Raw genomic sequence first — 19,161 nt, 5'->3', positions numbered from 1 at the left:
GATGTGAAATGGGGCATGTTCTATAAGCTATTATGGAATTAGCGCTTGGAGCCTTCCTTCTGCAAACAGCTCTGATGATCTCTGTCCTCAGCTCCAAATGTCCCCAAGGATCCCATTGCTTTCAGAATAAAGCCCTTGATCCAGCAGCACCCAAAGCCCTTCCGCTCTGGGCCTGAGTCTGACTACAGGTCTGACGTCTGCCCTGCCCTGTCCACGCACTCCAGCTGCTGCCCACCCTCCTGCCTGCCTCCTCCTTACAGCTCATTCTGATTTTCACGTGGGTCTGTATCCCACTCAGCTGTGAGCTCCTATGGTGAGGAATATCACCTGCGTTCCCCACGTGTGCCCGCATGCCTCATATGCAGACGTCAATAAGTGTTTGTCCAACTGCACCACTCCTCCTGCCGGGGACCAGCATCCAAGCTCTGTGTGTTTGCTTTCAAAGAGGCTGTCCCTTGGTCATCTCGAAGAAACCTTCCCAACCTGCCCCAGGACCCAGGCACCTGGCCTCTTCCCCAGGCTCCCCTGTGCACCCCACCCACCTTGCTTGCCTGTCTGACTCCCATAACAGGTGCTCATTTATTACTATGTCCCTAGTGCCTTGCCCACAGGAGATGTGCGATGCCTCTTGCAGAAGGAACAAACCTTTGGATCGCAACTGCTCCACTCTGCTCCGCAGACCCGAATGTCAGAGCTACAAGACCACACACGGGTCCTACGTTAAGTCCGCACAACTACGTACACACTGGGTCCCGGAAGGCTTTAATATGAAAGGCATCAAAACGGCCCTTTCCCCTTCCTGGGCTCTGACCGTTTCGTGTTTCTGACATGGAACCAGCCGGCCGGCTTACAGAAGCCCGGAACTACAAAAGGCAGAAGAAAACTGTCACCACCCTATCGTTCAGTTTTTTTGGCAGCTGCGCCACAGCAGAAGGTCCCAGCATTTGCTTATGAAAAGAGGTCACTAGAAATTCCTGGAAGGCCTTCTGACAAGCGTGCAGGAGCGCTGGACCTGCTCTGGCTGATCTCTGCTGCCTATGGTGGCCCCTGGGATCTGAGACGCTGTCCTCCTGTCCCGGAAAGTCATACCTCTCCAGGACACAGACCTGCTGTAGCCTCTTCTCTAGGTGCCCAGGTGTGGAGAAGACTCTGGGGAACCGTCCCCCTGGTTGTGTCTGCAGTTTCTACAGTGCCCACACGCATCTCCATGGCCAGAGCCTGTCCTGGGTCCCGGGCACTGCTGCTTCCTTCGCTCATGTCAGCAAGGAACGGGACTACAGGCTTGAGACTGGAAACCCAGGACGGTTGGGCTGGGGGGTTTTCACATTCACACTCCTAATTCCTGACAACGGTGCCCCATCATGAGAAGCCTGGGTCAAACCTAGGATGCCCGGTGCATCCGGAGTGGATTTCTCCAGGGAATCGCCCCTGCAGGACCCCGCAGGGTCAGCGCTTGCTCTAAGACCCCTCCTGCCATGTAAATAGATCATCGCAAGGCACCCGATAAATGAGGCCTGGGCTACGTCCTTGGATGTAACCCACCAAGGACAGCACAAGGCAGTGAGGGTGCCCCGCCTTTTAATGGCGTTTTACCGCTGCTAGGGCACTTGCGTGTACAGTGTCTCATCTGATCACCCAACAATCTCGTGTGCGAGACAGTGCGTGTGTCATGCTCCGCTTACAAGTGAGCATCCGAAGCTCGCGGAGCTTCCAGGATCGCCCGTGGAGCCTCTCCTCCCTCGAAAGTAGCGGGACCGGAGCTCAAACTTTCCCAGGGCCCGAAGTGAGTCACTCATCAGTGCTACGTGGTATGGTGAATCCCGACTCCTCGCTCGGTCATGTTGGCAGCGTTTAAAAACCTGCAGCTAAGTCTCCCGCCTCCAGGGCTGTTAGAGTCCCACAGCGGCCCCTGGGCCAGCAGCAGCACCAGCAGCATCCCTGGGAAGCTCGTTAGAAAAGCATAATCTCCGATCCACCCAGACCTACCAAATTAATCAGTGTCCGCCCTTCGGCAAGATCCCAGGTGCCCTTGCTGGGTTTCCCGGGCTCTGTGCCGGGCAGTGGACGCTTTCCTCTCTGCTTTGGCTGCTGTTTCTAGCTTCACGTTGGGGAAACCTAGCCTAGCGGGGGGAAGGCTTGGGGAAAAGAAACTTCCATCTGATGGCTTCCTGACAGCCCCAAGAAAAGCTGTCTTCGCTGCTTCCCTCTCTGTGAATAAGGTTTCTATCTTTGCTCTTTTCTGCCCGGTCTCTTGCTGAAACACTTCTAGCCAGAGACGCGTGTCCTCAGCTGCTCTAGATCTTTCCCTCACCGGCACTCATTCCGACAAATGGAAGGTGTGATTTCTGTTTTCCTTGGCTTCCAGGAATCCCAAAGCCAGTTTCGAGAACTCCTGACGTGAGTTGTGATAGAGTCACCATCTCTTAAGGCAAGTCAGTGATGTTTAAGTGTTTCTCTCCCTTTCCTGCGGAAGAATCTTTCCTTGCCCCTCCGGTGGTGTGCGTGGCTTGACTGACTACCCATAACGGTTGGTGAATGGGCAGCTCTGCTCAGAGTGGATTTTCGAGGAAGATTTTATGAAATTTTTTTTTTAAGAGGTGGAGCTAAGATTTATTGTAGAAACTGGGCAGGGTGTTAGCCGGCTTCTCTGATCCTGTTGTGATTATCGGCCCTGCCCACCACCACTCTCCAGCTGACTCCACCTCCATGGTCCTTCCCAGACTCTACAGGGACACAAGGAGCAGAGGTCATGCTGGCTGAGGTCTGTGTTGAACTAATCCACATCAGTGACCTCTCCTTTTTCCCTCCTGGACTCTTAAATCACCACCGAGCGTGGGTCCTTCTGTGTTGTTCTTGGCAGTCAGTTAAGGGCTGCGGGGCCTGCCCTGAGTGGCCAGCAGTGCCTGTCTTTGTCCCGAGGTGAGCAGTGGTCACGCGTGGGACATGTTGTAAGGCGGCCGCCCCGTCCTGCCCTCAGGGGAGGCCTCGTTTCAGCGTGAGGGGTAAAGAGAGCAGGGAAGCACGTGTCGGCTTCTCTGCCAGTGACCTTCTCTCAAGAAAGGCCGCATACGCTCATTTTCAGCTCTTTGTTCAGAAGAAGGAGCTCGATATTCTACTCGGTTTAAGGGAAGGCGAACTTCTCATGACCAACTATGCTGAGAGCCACACGACTGTCAAATACATCGTTTACTGAATACCTGTTCTTGTCTGTGACCAAAAGTGGACCGTTATTTCCCTCTTGCCCTGGGGACCATCATGGGCCTTACCAAAGTGGCTAAACCTGTTTCAGTCGGCTTTTGGCTCTCTTCAAGAAAAGTACATTAAGTGCCTCTTTGGTAATTTCTGGCTGGTCCATGTGCCACTGGTTTAATTTAATATTGAGAACACCGCAGGCCTGGGCCCTGGTTCTGCGCTCCAGGCGCCTCACTCCTGCACCAGACCCCATCCTCAGATTTTGCTCTGAATCCTTTCCCCTGAGGGGACGTGCGAGCTGCCTCGTGACTCAGTCCGCGCTCACGGAGCCCCTTCCTCTACATGCGGTGGTCTGATTTACAACTTGGCTTCCCAGAGGAGCCAGTCCAAATTCCCTCCAAGCTGTACAAAAGTTGGGGACCTCACGCCTCCACCTGTAACTTTACAGGGACATCTAATGGTTGGTTCCTGGAGAAAGATCCTGATCTGAGGCTAGACCTCCGTTCCCAGAACCCTTGGCTCCCTGGACCCGTGGTGTTTTTAGTTATCTTATGACTTCTGATGGCAACGTCAGAAGAGGGCTGAAGCTTGAAGCAGATAGTACAGGAGACCCGCTGGTTTACGGGGCATGTGTCTGGTGACGTGGGGTGAAGCGGGGAAGGCGGCGGTGGTGAAGGAGTGAAGAACCTTCAACTTTGAAAATTTTCCCCCTCCGGGGCTGACCCCAGCTAAGCTCCAAGGGCCCACTTGGTCACCTTGGCCAGCATTCTTTCCCATTTCTTTTCTGAGTAGGTCTGACTTGGGCCAGCAGGAAGCCCCTGCCACAGCCCACAGAGGTCCTCCAACTAGGACAACCATGAGATCCCACAACTGGCCTGGGATGAGGACTCAAGGTCAACACCAACGATCTGACTTCCGCGGGGGGCTGGGGGAACCCTGCCGTCTGTTGAGGAGGAAGGTTTGTCAGGCTTCCTGGCTTCTTTGTGCAAGGAAAGCCACACTGGTGGGCTCCATATGAGAAAGAAGAGTCAACAAAATTCAGATGCTGCTTTGATTTTGAGAGCCACGCTGTGCGGTAACCGGACCTAGGCAATCCCATCACCAAAGGAGGGAATGTCTCGGGTTGGAAGGGGAATGAGTAATCAATTCTTTGCAGCGAACATCTCCCCGAGGGGAGGTAAGCCGCAGGAAGCAGCCATGTCCCCTGGCCCCATGGACTCCCCGTGCTGACCCCAGCCTGAGGAGGACCCACCACGGGCTCTCTCTAGAAGATGCTGCCTTTTGTTTCATATAAAGGAGTTCTTAGGGCGGAAGACACTGGAAGCTGGTGTTTACCATCCCCAGGGGGGAGAGAATCCCGATCCTGGCTCCACTCAGACAGCAGGTGACCTCTCCCCACTGCTCCCACCAGCCCAACACAGCGCCGGCTGCAAGGACAGCCTAGCGGCATCAGCCCTCAGGAGAGCAGCCCAGAGCTCAGGGCCCGCTGTCCGCGAGCTGCCTACCTGTATCTCTGCCTCACAGACTGCTTCTCCTCCGACTTGCAGACGTGCCCCACGTAATACAACGGGAAAAACAGAAAGTTCCAGTTGGTGGCAAACCACGTCAAGGTGAAGGGAGCATCGAACTTCCTGAAGGTCAGCTTGGCGAGCTGCGTGGAACCCGCCCAGGAGGAACACACGCACAGCACCACCGCCACGCCCCAGAAAATCTTCTTGAGCTGTGCCCGGGAGCATCTCCAGCAGGGGTGGCTCGTTCGGCCGCTGGCATCCGCCCCAGCCGGCGCCTGGGCCTCCGCCGGGCCCGGGGAGTCCCGGGGGCGCTCCTCCCCTGGGGGAAGAGAAGGGGTTGGTTAACTGGGGGGCCTCCATACCTTCCCCTCGCTGCCCCAGACCAAGGCGTGAGCGGGAGCAAGGAGGCACTTGACCCCACTGCCGCAGACATGGCCTGCCACCGGGTGCGGGGGTGGGGGGGTGCGAATGAGGGGTTGTGGCAGCAGCTTTCTGAACCAGAACTTAAACAGAAGACATTTTTCATGGGTCTCGTTACCCTCCAGGATCCTGACCTTCACAGTGTGGTCCGTGGGCTAGGAGCGTCAGCACCCACCCCCAGCTTGCTGGAAACAGAGCATCTCAGGCCCCGCTCCGGCAGCCCAGAAGCTGAAGCTGCACTTCAACAGGTGATCTGGGCGCACATCTCCAGCTCACTCGGGCTGAAGTCTTTCCACTCCAGTCCATGTCAGCTCACCTGTCCTGCCATGCAACAGGGGCACCGGGCATGCCAGGGGCCGGGGATGCCTGCATGAGAAGGTCCTAGCCCCTGACCTCTAAAGGCTCCTGGGACACTATGAGAAGCTCTTCCCGCCTGTTACTTACAGGCACAAATGCCGAGACGCTCATCTTATTTTTGCGTGCCTGGCAAAAATAGACCTTGCTCTCTGGTCTCTTATCTGCCTCGTCTTCCTGCTGATGGCCTTAGGTTCCACTTCGAAGTGTTACTTAAAAACCACAGCCTCTGGCAGCAGCTGCTGTGGAAGTCCTCCGACACGCCATCCCAAGCCATGTGACTTCTGGAAACCAGGCTGCAGCCCACAGCATGGCTCTGGGGCAGTGCTGTTCCCACAGCCCGCAAGGGGGTGAAGAGACCTTATTTCCCACTGTTGGGTTTTCATTCATGATTGTGTGCCTGTCAGTCAGCTGGAAATTTAATTAGCAATAATCGCGCCTCGGATAAACCTCATTGGCTACGATACTGCCACTGCGCAAAGCTAGTCAGCTGGAAATTTAAACAGAGCTGTAACGTGCATAGGGTGTCACCGCGGACAGACGCAAGTATCCGGGAGATAGCGTACTTGCCTGCTATCCGCTCAGCCTGGCCCTTGGCTGAATGGGGGGGGGTGCCCAGTGCTAAAAGGCAGTCTCTACCACAGGGGTACAGGAGATCATGCAAAATATACCGGGGTCACACCTACTCTGTATATTTTGTTTAATGACATTAAACCAAGCTCGTAATTCCTAAAACACAGTAATTCCACGAGGCAAATCCTGAGAACAGTCTCTAATTCAGGTGTTAGCTAATCCTGTGATGAATGAACGGCCAGCGCCCACCGTACCTGTTTTAGCCAAGGGTAATCCCAAGCCTTATGCGGCTAGTGAGGGAAGATCACATCATTTATTAGCCCCAATCCTACTTGGCCCTCTCTTAACTGTGCTTCCTGAACTGCTTTATTAATGTTTAATATCCGTCTTCCTCTTACTTCTCATGTGAGTATGTAGGATAGCCAGAAAGCCTCTGGAAAATCAAATGCATAACCATTCTCTCAGTTTCCAGCAAGGTGTGTGTTTCTGTCATGGAAGAGAGGACAGCGAGAGGCACAGAAGGGCGAAAGCAAGGCAGGGTCCCATCCTTCTGTGTTATGCCCTCCCACCAGGATGTCTGGACGTTGTTCTCAGTAAATCCCCACAACTTACGGCAAATTCAGATAGAAGCGCGCACGATTCGATTTCTACATTGATTGCCTGACACCGTAGGTGAGCCCGCAACCTTTCATTACTGGGATAATTTCCAGGCAGTGCTGGGGGTGATCTCTCAACTATCATTACCACACTGTCAAAAACTCATATGGAAAAGACAGTTATGGAGATGAAAAAAAATCCGTGGAAAAAGAAAAGACAGCTTCACACAACTAACTTCCTACTGAAGATGGACTCTGGAGGAGGGTGAGTAAATTCAGGCTATGGCTTGTTTTTTTCATTTAGTTCTTCATTGTGGCAAATTCAGTTTTAAAGCTCAAAGAATTAAGTGATGACAGATGCCGTGTCCTGAGATGATGACAGAGAAAGTCACCAGATCATATGACATTGTGTTAAAATGCTCCCATAGATGTGGACTAAAGAAGTCATACTCCTAACTCTGTCACCATTTCAGATCATTTAACCAAAGTAATCCTTAATAATATACAAGCAATACAAAGACATCCAAAGCTAAAATCTATGCTATTCTTTAAAAATCAGATAGAACCATGCTTCCCAACATGTTAACAGGCATTATAAGAAAAAAGGATTCCATGATCAGAAAAGTTTGGAAAATACTAGGTGGATCAGAGCCAGGTTCCTTTGCTTTAGGAATATTCAGGGCTAATGGACATTGTGAATCCCACAGCTATAGAATGTGTGTTTCCATTATTATTATTATTATTATTATTATTTTTAAAGATTATTTGAGAGAGAGAGAGAGAGTGCACACACGTGCGTGCCTGAGCTGGTGAGGGGCAGAAAGAGAGGGAGAGACTCTTAAGCAGACTCCGTGCTGAGCACAAAGCCGGACACGGGGCTCGATCTCATGACCCTGAGATCATGACCTGAGCTGAAATCAAGAGTTGGCCGTCCAACCAACTGAGCCACCCAGGTGCCTTTGTTTCCCATATTATTTAAATGTAACACCTGCAGTAGGAATGGTACCCCTTGGAACACACTTTGGGAAACACTGGAATAGAGCCACAAAGAATCCTAGGTATCTAAACTGAACTCAACACAAACCATTTCATTATACTGATCCTCTTATGATGATAATAATTACTTATCAATTTCATTACCTCACTCATTCCTAATACTTCTGTTAGAGTAGGCCTACTTCCCATAAATTAAAAAATATTTTTGGATGTCGTTTATAAAAGTACCGAAGAGCATAACTAATAAAGAATACATACTAATCTGAGTACTCAGATAATACTGTTGAGATTTTATGGCATTTTCCCTAGTCTTTTGTGTCTTTGTACCACACACACACACACACACACACACACACACACACACACAGTAAAACTGGGATATTATATTTCATCCAGCATTCATTTAACTGAATGCACAAAAGCACAGACTTTCTAAGTCTCAAAGGGCTACACACAGTGTGACGTATCATAGGAACGTCTCAGTTGGCTAGGGAATAGCCATGCGCATTTGCCCTGTGCCAAGGGCTCTGGACAGTCAGTAAAATAAATACAAAGCATGATTACTCTTCAGGAACTTACAGTCTGTCAGGGAGTGACAAACAGACCTAAGAAAGCATTACGGAACAATTATGTGCAAAGCAGATTTGGCTGTAACGGAAATCCTGAACAGAGCATGGCCAGCGTGGGCTGTGATAACAGTGGAAAGAACCAGATGACGCAGAAACCTGGCCGGGCTCTTGAAAGACAGAAAGCCTTGATTAAAAAGGGGAGCAGAGTTCTGGGTCAGGAATGCACATGGTCTGCCGAGGGGCAGTGGGATCAGAGCGCCACTGCCGCCTTGCCCCACCGGGACACCCAACCTTGCCTTGGTCAGACACTCAGGCCAAGAGGACCAGAGAAGATTCAGATGTTAGTCCTACTTATTAGGAAGTACATACCCCAGCGTCTCTAACAAGCAGCTAAAATGAGTTAAGGAGTAAGTATACAGTGATATGATATATTCGGTTTGCAGGCACACTCCTTCTCCACTATTGAAAGGCGGCAAATGTGTCCTGTCATGCACCATTCTCGGGGTCATCTCAATGCACTGTTCAATTTATGCTCAGGTTCCAGAGAGGAGGAATGACAACGAGGGGGGTGAGCAGTATCCCTTCTCAAGAGCCCCTCAAATCTTCAGGTGCGGGAAACACTCGCTGACTTTCCTTCCCCTTCTAAATTGCAAGTCAAGCGATTCCTCTGCATTTGATTTCAGTCCTTTGGTATATATAATGGCTGAAAGAGCCAGTGCCAATTGCCTCCAAGAAACCAGTGCTGAATTAGCCTCACTCTGTTTCCTGTTCCAGCTCCTCTCACCATTATTATACGACTAGGGATGCTATTTATGTCCCTCTCCCTCTCCGAAACCCGCTCCCGCTCACTACCCCTCTCCTGATGAGCTTGTGCCTTCCACCCTAACCTTGCCCCTGCGCTAAAAGAACGCACCATCTTGGGGCGCCTGCGTGGCTCAGTGGGATAAGCGTCTGCCTTCAGCTCAGGTCATGATGTCAGGGTCCTGGGATGGAGCCCCGAGTTGAGCTCTCTGCTCGGTAGGGAGCCTGCTTCCCCTCCCCCCACCCCACCGCCTGCCTGCTTGCTTGTGATCTCTCTCTCTGTGTCAAATAAATAAATAAATAAATAAATAAATAAATAAAATCTTAAAAAAAAAAAAAAAGAATTCACCCTCTTGGGTCAAGTACACGCCACTCCTAGAGACAAGGTCTGCTCAGGATGAGGAAACTCTAGGTCCTGATGGGTGCGTCGGAGGTCTGGTTTGGCAACCAACCCACTCCTCGACCACGGCAAGTCCTCTGCCTCCTGAGTTGTCCACTGCTTGTGCCCGAGAAATGGTAAACTGGGGCTTTTTGCGTTTATTCAGGTAAAGCCCATTTCTAGAATGAGAAAACTGGGAAAGCATTCACTCTTAACTCATTTCTCATGAAATGGCTCTTCCAAACGTCCAGGAGAAGGGTAACTTTTTTTTTTTAGGTCCTCTGAAAATAAGTGGACCCTTGGTGACTAAGCTTTCTATGAAAAAGCATCTGGGAAGTTTGTGCTTAGAAAGCGCCCAAGTCATGTGTTAGGGGTAAGAGATCCAAAGCTGGGATCAAAGGCCCATTGGCTGGCATGGTCCCAGCCTCCCGGGGGCAAGGCCATTCCCTTGTACAGAGACCAGGACGGCCAGCCCCCAGTGACACCTCCATTAACGAGACCTGTACAGCTATTTTTTTATAGAGTTTTGAGGCACATATTTCGTAACCATAAAATTCACTTGTTTGAGGAGCACAGTTTATGATTTTCATTCAATTTACAGAACTGTGAACTGATCCCCACTATCCAGTTTTAGAGCATTTCTATCACATCTACATGAGTCCCGACGCCCACCTTCTGCCACTGCCCCCCCCCCCCCCCCACCGGCAGCCACAAAGCTGCTATCTCCATGATTCACCTCTTCTGGATATTTCCGACGTGACTTCTGCCTCTGGCTTCTTTCATTTACCATCATGTCTCTGGGGGCCATCCATGTTGTACACGTGGCCACAGTTCATTCTCTTCCATGGCTGGGGGCAACATTCCGTTCCACGGATATGCTTACACTGGGTTTCTCCATTTGTCCGCTGACAGACACACACATCATTCCCCATGTTTGGCTACTACGAATAACGCTGCTGTGAACGCTGACATAAAATTCTCTGTGTGACTTATAGGTTTCCATTTCTCTTGGGTGGACTAGCTACGTTTTGGGGTTGCTTATCCCACTAATATTTATTGACACCTGCTGTGAAGCACAAAGGGGCCCGGTGGCTATGCACCCATGTTTTAGAGGGGTCGGTGCCTCTAGCTACCTCTAAACAGAACGCAGTGGAGAGCTGCTCTGAGACCTAGAGCCTCCGTTTTTCCTGGACTTCCCAGGGGAAGGGGGCCTACAATCCCCGTTTATTGATCACGGATGCATACACCCGTTCAGGGTCCAGGCCACCCAACTAAATAGCTCTTGTGAAACGAAGAGCTTAGAAGACTTTTGTTCATGGCCGTTTGCAAGTGTAATTCATCTCCTAAAAATGCACTCCTGGTTTTACCTCATATCCTCTTTAAATACTTGCTCAGTGGGTTTACATGTGACTGTTTTTTTGTTTTGTTTAAGTAGTGGTTTGGAGGAGAGGGAAGAAGAGGCTGTCACACGTAGAAGGTCACTACAGGCACAGGATGTCTCAAAGCAATCCATCCCCATTTCACATATCCTGACCCACTATGGCCACCTGAACTTGCCGGACCATCTGTTTGGGCTTCTGGATTTGGGGTCAGAAAATACTCCCATTATTTGGACATGGCTGAGGCCCCATCATGCTCCTGACTAGCACTGGGCAGAGGGAAAGTACAGAATCCACAGGTAATTAGAGTTGGAGGCTGGGACACCTGGGAGGCTCAGTGGGTTAAAGCCTCTGTCTTCAGCTCAGGTCATGATCCCAGGGTCCAGGGATCGAGCCCCGCATCGGGCTCCATGCTTGGGGGGAGGTCTGCTTCTTCCTCTCCCTCTGCCTCTCCCCCAGCTCATGCTCTCTCGCGTTCTCTCTCTCAAATAAATAAAATCTTTTTTTTCCCTAAAGAATTTATTTATTTGACATAAAGAGCACAAGCAGGGGGAGCGCTGATACAGGCCCGCGGTGCCAAACGCCACTGTCAGAAGCACAGAGCATTAAGAGTGGACTTCGTGTTTCCAGACCACTGACCCTGTTTTCCAACTCTTCCGAGTGTGGGACTCTGGGCCAGGACGCGACGCTCAGGAACGGAGGTTGTGACCAACTGGCCATTTGTGTCCTCCCTGCCAAATTCATCCACTGCAGCCTGACACCCCCCACCTCCCGCCCCAGTGTGCCTGCGTTTGCAGATGGAGCCTCTAAGAAGGTAAGGTCCAGGGAAGCTGCAAATGTGGGTGGGACGCTGATCTGACAGGGTGTGGCCTTCTAAGGACAGCTGGCAGAGGTTCCTGCTCACGCTCTCCCTGGGTGCACGTGGAACGAAGGCCCCGTGAGGACAGAGCGAGGGGGTGGCTATCCCCCAGGCAGGAACCACGTCAGCTAACACCCTGATCTTGGACTCCAGCCTCCAGAACCGAGAAAATCAGTGTCTGCCGTAGAAGTCACGCCGGCTGCGGTACTCACTTACGGCAGCCGCAGCCCACAAGCCTGGGGAGGTCCCCGCGGTGCCACTGTGCTTGTGGGCCTGTGACGCACAGACCATGAGCGCCACCGTGCAGGACGTGGGGACAAGCTGGGATGACAGAGTACGTATCTGGAAAAGCTTTGAGGAGGAGAAAGAACCGCCCTGCTCACTAGATTTTCAATGTTAGATACCGTCTCCCATGTGCCTGCCTCCCGCGTGTCGCTTACGCCTTCACTGGAGAGCCAGTCTGGAGGCAGTCTGCAGAGGATGGGACACATGGCAGCTGCGAAGTTGTTTTTAAAAACCCGAACGCTTTCCCGGGTGTGGATGCAGAACTGGGAGGTGCATGGAGGCTGCTTTTGGCAGGGTGGAGTGGGAGGGTGAGAGGCGTCTCCCCGATACCCCGAAACCCTACCCTGTGGCAGTTCGCAAGCTGGACTGAATCGCGCCTACATCGGGCCGGCTGCCCCTGCCATCTCCTCCATGTCAGTAAAGACATCTCAGACGTCTGCACGGGCATTTGCACCGCACTCCCCATTTCCTTGGAGGTCCCCACGTTGACTCCCTAGTGTCCAAACAACGCCACCTTGTGCGGCGGATTTAGGACCGTCCTGGCGCGGACATAGCTTCTGGCGAACAGGACATGTGGGAAAATGTCTGGCAGGTAAGCTTTAAATAAAGCCGTGTGTGCTGCCCGGGGAAGGAAAGGTCGATGTCTGTCTTGGGAGGGGAGCGAGGGCTGCTGGGTCTGAGCCAGCTTGCTGGCATCCCATTTGAATCCACATGTCCGGCCCGGTTTGGTCCGTGCGGCCCCCGGGAACCTCGCCATCTGCGTGCCTGTCCACACGGCAGGAGTCATCACACGCAGACCAGTGATATCTGGGGGGAGGCACACAGACATAGGAGGACACGCACACAGCCCCCGCCGCTGATGTTTACCCTTGGACTGGAGCTGAGGCTGGGGGGCTCACAGGAGAGCCATGTTTCAAGGGGGCAGACTGTAGGCAGGGCATGGCCCCTCCGGGCAGAACGCAGCTCTGCAGGAAGGAAGGGGTGACCCCTGAGGCCTTCTCCTGGGACAACAGGGCCGTATTTTAACGGCAGCATGGGAGCTTGCTTACTCAATTTATCTCGAAGCATGAAGCACGGTTTTCTGAAGCAGCTCCAGCTTCCCAGCACTGGCGGAGAAGGACCCTGACCTCTCCTTCCCTGCGCAGGCAGATGAACACGCTCTGACGTGGGGTGCACTTTGAGAAACTCCTCTTTCTAGGCTTTATCTCCCACCTTCTGCACCAACTGGGGCTGACGCAGCTCAGCTAATCCTGAGCCATGAGGCTTTTCCAGGAAAACACCCCGCCTGCCCCGAGCAAAGCTTGGAAGTTCGCGGCTCGTCTCAAACCTCTGTTTGCACCACCCTATCACTGCAGGGCCCAGCAGTTTCCTCCCGCCCGATCATGGGGCAAGTTGTACCCACGCAGCTGGCTTTCCTCCCCACGCGCAAATACCAAAGTCACCCCTGAAACTAGGTGCGCCTGCCCGAACACGCCTGCCGTGCCCGCGGATGCACAAGCACGGACACACGCGCGCACAGCCCCAATCTCTTACTTGTCCCAGTGTCATTTCCTCGGAGCTCTGCACTCTGAGGACAGCCAGTGAAGGGTTTTAATCAGATAAACCCATCCCTGCTAATGAGTGAGCTACGGAGCAGACTCACAGTGTTTCCTGAGAAAGAGCCCATAGAAGATCTATTCGAAGCCCTGATCTTTTCAGAGGGGAGAAGGCCGGGCTGGCAGAGGTGAGGCGGCATGTCTGGTGTATTAATGAGCAAGCGGGGGCGGGGGGAGCAGGAAAGGAGAGGTCAGGGTCCTGATTCTCACCCAGCGTTCTTCCCCGCACATCTCCCGAGTCACACGATGTCTTAACCACTGAAAATGTATCACTTGCCAAAAAGGCTTTTAAGAATTACATCTCTTCTTAGCTCTTCCAACGCAGCTGTCCTGAACCTGCTCCGACTTCTGCAGGCCTTTAACTCCCATCCATGATTTTAGGCAGTTGATCCCACTTCCGACGTCACAAAGGAGACGAACACTGACAGCTCAGGTCCCCGACGTTTCCACATTTCTCTGTGTCTTCGCCCATCATATCTCCTCTTTCCCCTTCTCAAAGCCGACTGCCTCCTTCTCTTGTCTTGCTCTCCCTCCCCACCGCCCCAAGCCCCTCGCCCCCCACCCCAGCCTGCTGCTGCACCAAGCTCCTTTCTCTTAGGGCAACCTCACACCTGTGCTGGAATCTTCTTCCTGGGGTTAAGAGCAACGCCCAGCTTCCTCAAAACCCTCCGCCCCTTGCCTCCGAAGGTAGAACCGCTCTCGCTGCCAAACACATTCACCAGCGATCCCACAACCGCTGCTCCCCTCCCGCACGCACCATGCGTCCCTTGCCATCTGGCTTCCAGACCAGCACCCGCTTCAAACTGTTCCTGCAAAACCGCCCTCCTCGGCTGATGTGATGCCACATCACGCTCCCTTCCCACGGCTTCAACAATGCCATAGGTTGTGGGTCCTCTGTGCAGCCCATCAGACTTCTCTCCTGCCCTCCCTGTGGCTCTCAGGAACCCGTGCCTGCCCACTGCTCTCACCCCATCATTCACTCGGCCTTCAGCACCTCTCCCTCTCCCTCCCGGCCGCTCCACACTGAAGCCACCGCCAGAGCTCGCAGCTCAGCCCCGCTCAATCTGACTCCTGGTCTCTCCCTCCTACCCTGGCTGTTTCTTTTGCTGTTAACGGCCCCTCTGTTCCCTGAGCTGCTCAGGCTTAACCTTCAGAGCTGTCTTTGATGGCTCCCTTTCCAGCCCTCTGGCTAAAACTGCATCTGTGAGACGCTTTGGTATTTTTGATTCTATCCAAAATATCCTTTATTAAAAAAATATTTATTGTGACTGTTGAAATAGACTTCGTGACCCATTTCAAACACGCAGCTACAGAAGACTGTCCGGTGTTCTCAGACTTTGATGGTGCCCTTCCCCTTCCTCGGGAGCCCAGCACTCAGGAGGCCCCCGAACCCTGGCCCTTTCCCTCCCCCCCAACTTCTGCAGCTAACGCGAGCTCTGGCCCCAGCAGATGGCTCGCAGGTGCCAGCCCCTCCCGGCTCTGCACCTCTGTCTGTGGCCGCCTCTGCCAGGAACGAAGCGTTCACACCTCCCGCCCATGACAGCGGAGGGCACAGAACAGCCTCTTCCACGCTGCCCTGCTCATGCCGAAGTCCAAGTCCGAAGAACGGATCGTCATCACCGGGATTTGGGTGAGGAGGAGGGTTCTGAGGCCACATCCAGGCTCAGCGGGAAAGACTGTCATTAGATGAGAGCATTTTGGCAAAGCAGGGGGCGATGGGGACAAGAGAGTCGCGTAGTGGCCATCTGTGACCCAGCCAGAACTGAGCTCGCCCTTTGCTGAAACACGCCATTTATTTCACAATCCTTTCATGGAATTAAAAAAAAAAAAAAAAGAGAGATTCCAACATGTAATTGTTACTTATACGCTTTTGTGACATTTCTCATTTGTTTGGAAGCTCTGTTGAGTCAAGGATTTAGAATTGACCCCCTGGCCTCCTCAGTGATACCTGGTTCACCCTTACCGATATCCGATTTGTTCAATACACAATATACGATGACTTTTGCCACTGAGGTTTCAGGTCTTGGACAATTCAACCTGGGAAACAGTTTTGGGTACAGGAACACTTTGGCGGTATATTTTCAAGACTCCTCTCACATCGGACCAGCAGGGCTGGGACTCCACGGACATGATCACGGAGCACTCCAGGATGACAGCTGCACCCCATGAACAGAAACAAAGCAGCCACACCCACAGTGGGGGTGGCTGAGACAGGCCAACTGCCCCAGGAGGAGGAGAATATCAACCACAGGGAGCCCCAGGGGCGTCCAGACCTCTACCTCCCAATGCAGTGGGAGCTCCCGTGAGCAAACCTTTGCTGAGCGCTTACGACTGCCATGAGCGGATGCGATTCTCACTGCTTCTCCAATGACATGCACTTGTACCGGGTGTTGCCACCTTTCGGAGGAGGCAGAAACGGACATGGGGCCCAGCACCCTTGCTTTCCAACCGCATGACCTCGCGTGAATTTCTTTGAAATTCAGCTTCCTTGTTTGTAAACTGGGGTGACAATGGCTATCCTTCCTTTGGGCGAAATAGCAGTAAGGCGGCGATCTCCCCAAACCACTGCCTGCACCGTGGTAGCTTCAAAAAAAACCTGGTAGGGCCAAAAAAAAAAAAAAAAAAAAAAATCCCGGATTGGGGCGCCTGGGTGGCTCAGTGGGTTAAGCCTCTCCCTTCTGCTCAGGTCATGATCTCAGGGTCCTGGGATCGAGCCCGCATCGGGCTCTCTGCTCAGTGGGGAGCCTGCTTCCCCCTCTCTCTCTCTGCCTGCCTCTCTGCCTACTTGTGATCTCTCTCTGTCAAATAAATAAAATCTTAAAAAAACCAAGCGCACATACTCTCATTAGTAGGAGGGACTGTACCGTCGCAATCATTTCCGTATGAGAGAACAGATTCCCACTGAGCTTCTGCCATTTGCCAAAGTTACTTGGCTCAGCAGGAGCTGAGTGGTGGGCACGAACCCCTTCCCTCTCCTTTCAAAGTCCTCCCTCTTCCCACCTAACCACGTTGCGGGCCTCTGGGGCCTCTTGGCGAGAGCTCTTATGCTCAACTACTAATCCCTGCTGAACGAAACTGTACTGAATGTGAATTAGCTGGTTGTGAACACAGATGATCCCAGCAACTACTCCTTGACTAGAAATGTGTTACTGATTGATAGCGTCTGAGTCCGACGGGAAAGAGAGGAAGAGCATATGAGAACGAGATATGCCGTCAGACGGGACAGATGCCATCAACCCGGCTGGAAACCGCTTTCCAAGCCTTGAGCCCTAACTGGGGCCCAGCTGCTCTCTCCTTCTCAGGCTTCCTGGCTAAGCCTGTGCACACACCATTCCTTCTGCCTGAAACAGCCTTCCCTCCCTTCTGTGCTTGACAAGTTTTCTCACTTTGGTTGCAACACCTCTACCTCAGAAAGCTTCTTCCTCAGGGAGGCCTCCTCCTCCTCCCCAGGAAAGTCTTCTCCTCGAGAATGTCTCCTCCTCAGACAGGCCTCCTCCTCGGACAGGCCTCCTCCTCCTCAGGAAAGTCTTCTCCTCGAGAATGCCTCCTCCTCAGACAAACCTCCTCCTCGGAAAGACCTCCTCCTTGGACAGACCTCCTCTTCAGACAGGCCTCCTCCTGCTCAGGAAGGTCTTTTCCTCAAGAAGGCCTCCTCCTCAGGAGGGCCTCCTCACATTACTTAACCATCAGTGTCTCTGTGATGCTCTATTCTTAGCTTTGAACCAGAACTTACTATCTTATACTAGAAAATATATTTGTCTGCATGTCTCTTTTCCTCCAGACTAAAACTTCTTTAAGGGAATGAAGCTAATGTTGTTTGTTTTTGTACTTCTAGGGCCTCACTAAATGACCAAGGGACATGGAGTAGGGCTGGATGAGGTATTTGTCGAGTAAATGAAGTCATCTTGTCCATTTTTCCGTGTTGAAGTTCAACCAGACATTGCATTTTCTATTTTGGTTTTATATGTACCGCATGCCTCCCCATAGAAGACACACTCCAAACCCTAATAAATATTCCTTGCTGGCCGGGGTCCAACACTGTAGCCTGCCTGCCATCCCCACAGAAAGAGCCACAGTATGAGGACCACCTTGCCCTGTGCATCCAAGAAAAAACAAAATGATTCAGCACTTCCACAGCAAGCACCCGAGATGCAAATGTTTCAAAAAATAGACCAAAAGCCAAACTGAACAAAACACCAAGAAAAAAAAAAAACCAAAAACACCAGGCAGAGAAAAAAGTGCTACATGTATGCCCAGGCATGCCCTGAAGACTTCTGCTGACATAACACTTCGGGATCCCATGCAAAAGGGGAACTGGGGGCTTTCTAGTATCACGGGAACTGTGCAGATGCTTCTAGATACCGTCCCTACACACGTACTCCTTGAGAACAGCAAGAAGGTTTGCCGAAGGTGCAAGACAATCTGTGACAGGACGACTGCCAGACATTTATTAAGTACCTACTGTGTGCCAGACAGGTGCTAGGTATTTTGACCTAGCCGACCTCACTGCATTTCCAGAACTCAGCTGAAGTTTCACCAGGGCTCAAACGAGGTAACCGAGGCCCAGAATTTATGGTTTATAAAATCCAGGGGCACATGGGAAGAGCACAGTCTCGAACCCTGCTCTCTCTGATTCTTAGGCACACTGTCTGCGACTCACACCCAGGTACGTGCAAACATTGGTTACCAAGGCTTGCCAGGGTCGTCAGCGTGGACAGGAAGCGCAAAGCTCGCCCGAGAGTAGCCCTAAGGGAACCGGGGAAGGGAGCCCCATTTTTATTCCTTGAGGTGAACCTGGCTCTGCCATGTCACTTGCTGCCTCCTGTGGCACCTCTGGGTCACGGCACCGAGCCCGGGTGCCCTCACCATCCGTGCCCAGCTCGACCCCCAGTGCAGCTCAGACCTGTCCTGCATGATGGGTTGGGGACTGCCAGCGGTGATGCTGCTGTTGGGAACAGCACTGACCTGCCTTACCGAAAAGGTGGGCACGGGGTGACTTCCCACAAGGACCGTAGGAGTGAGTAGTGACTTCCATGTTCCCTCAGAGAAATATATAGCCTACCCCCCCCCCCCCAACTGGCACGTACATCTGGGCAGTGTCTCCAAGAAGGCTTGGAAATGCAAACCCCCATAGGAAAGTCGGCACCTGCCCTCAGTGGAGGTGTAGATGACAGATCCCAAGTCTCTCCCAAGAGGGGGATGGGGGATGGGAAGAGGCAGCTATACGAAGCGGGGAATCATCAACCTCCTATAGACAGAAAATGATGAGCAAGTTAAGTAGTTGCAGGTTAGTGCAGAACAATGTTCTGAAAAACATGGGCTGGGGATCGGAGGGCCCAGCCCTGTTCGACCAACTATTAGCTGGCTGTAGGTCTTGGACAGTCAATCAGACCTTTCTGGGTCCCACAGTCCTCATCTATAGGATGGGGGTAACGGTACCGGGATGGCTCCTGGGAGACCTCCGTGGGTGGGCTACGTGTGGGGTACACCAGTGCCCTACTAGCTTCTGTCTTGTTCCTACTGTTTCTGTCTGTAACAAACAAGAACTCGTGAGGGGATGCAGGTCCTTGGAAGCCATCACACAGAGGTCCAGGCTCCAGGTTGTAGTCCCAGGGCATGGCAGAAGCTGGGCTTTCCCTTGTGCACTGGCTG

General features: G+C 52.4%; 1 protein-coding gene and 1 pseudogene across 2 annotated transcripts in view; both read right to left on the bottom strand.

Moving 5' to 3' along the window:
• Nucleotides 1–19,161, bottom strand: part of SLC35F3 (solute carrier family 35 member F3) — a 363,684-nt gene that overhangs the window by 89,669 nt on the left and 254,854 nt on the right. For both annotated transcript variants that reach the window (XM_046026285.1, XM_046026286.1), the window contains one exon: nucleotides 4,698–5,022. In XM_046026285.1, the coding sequence (XP_045882241.1) occupies nucleotides 4,698–5,022 (325 nt within the window). The remainder of the gene's footprint in view (nucleotides 1–4,697; nucleotides 5,023–19,161) is intronic.
• On the bottom strand, nucleotides 5,845–5,961 carry LOC123955820 (annotated as a pseudogene).

This window comes from Meles meles, chromosome 13 (assembly GCF_922984935.1).
Source record: "Meles meles chromosome 13, mMelMel3.1 paternal haplotype, whole genome shotgun sequence".
Lineage (NCBI taxonomy): Eukaryota > Metazoa > Chordata > Mammalia > Carnivora > Mustelidae > Meles > Meles meles.
The sequence above is the reverse complement of the archived record's forward strand: the minus strand, read 5'-3'. Positions and strand labels throughout refer to the sequence as shown.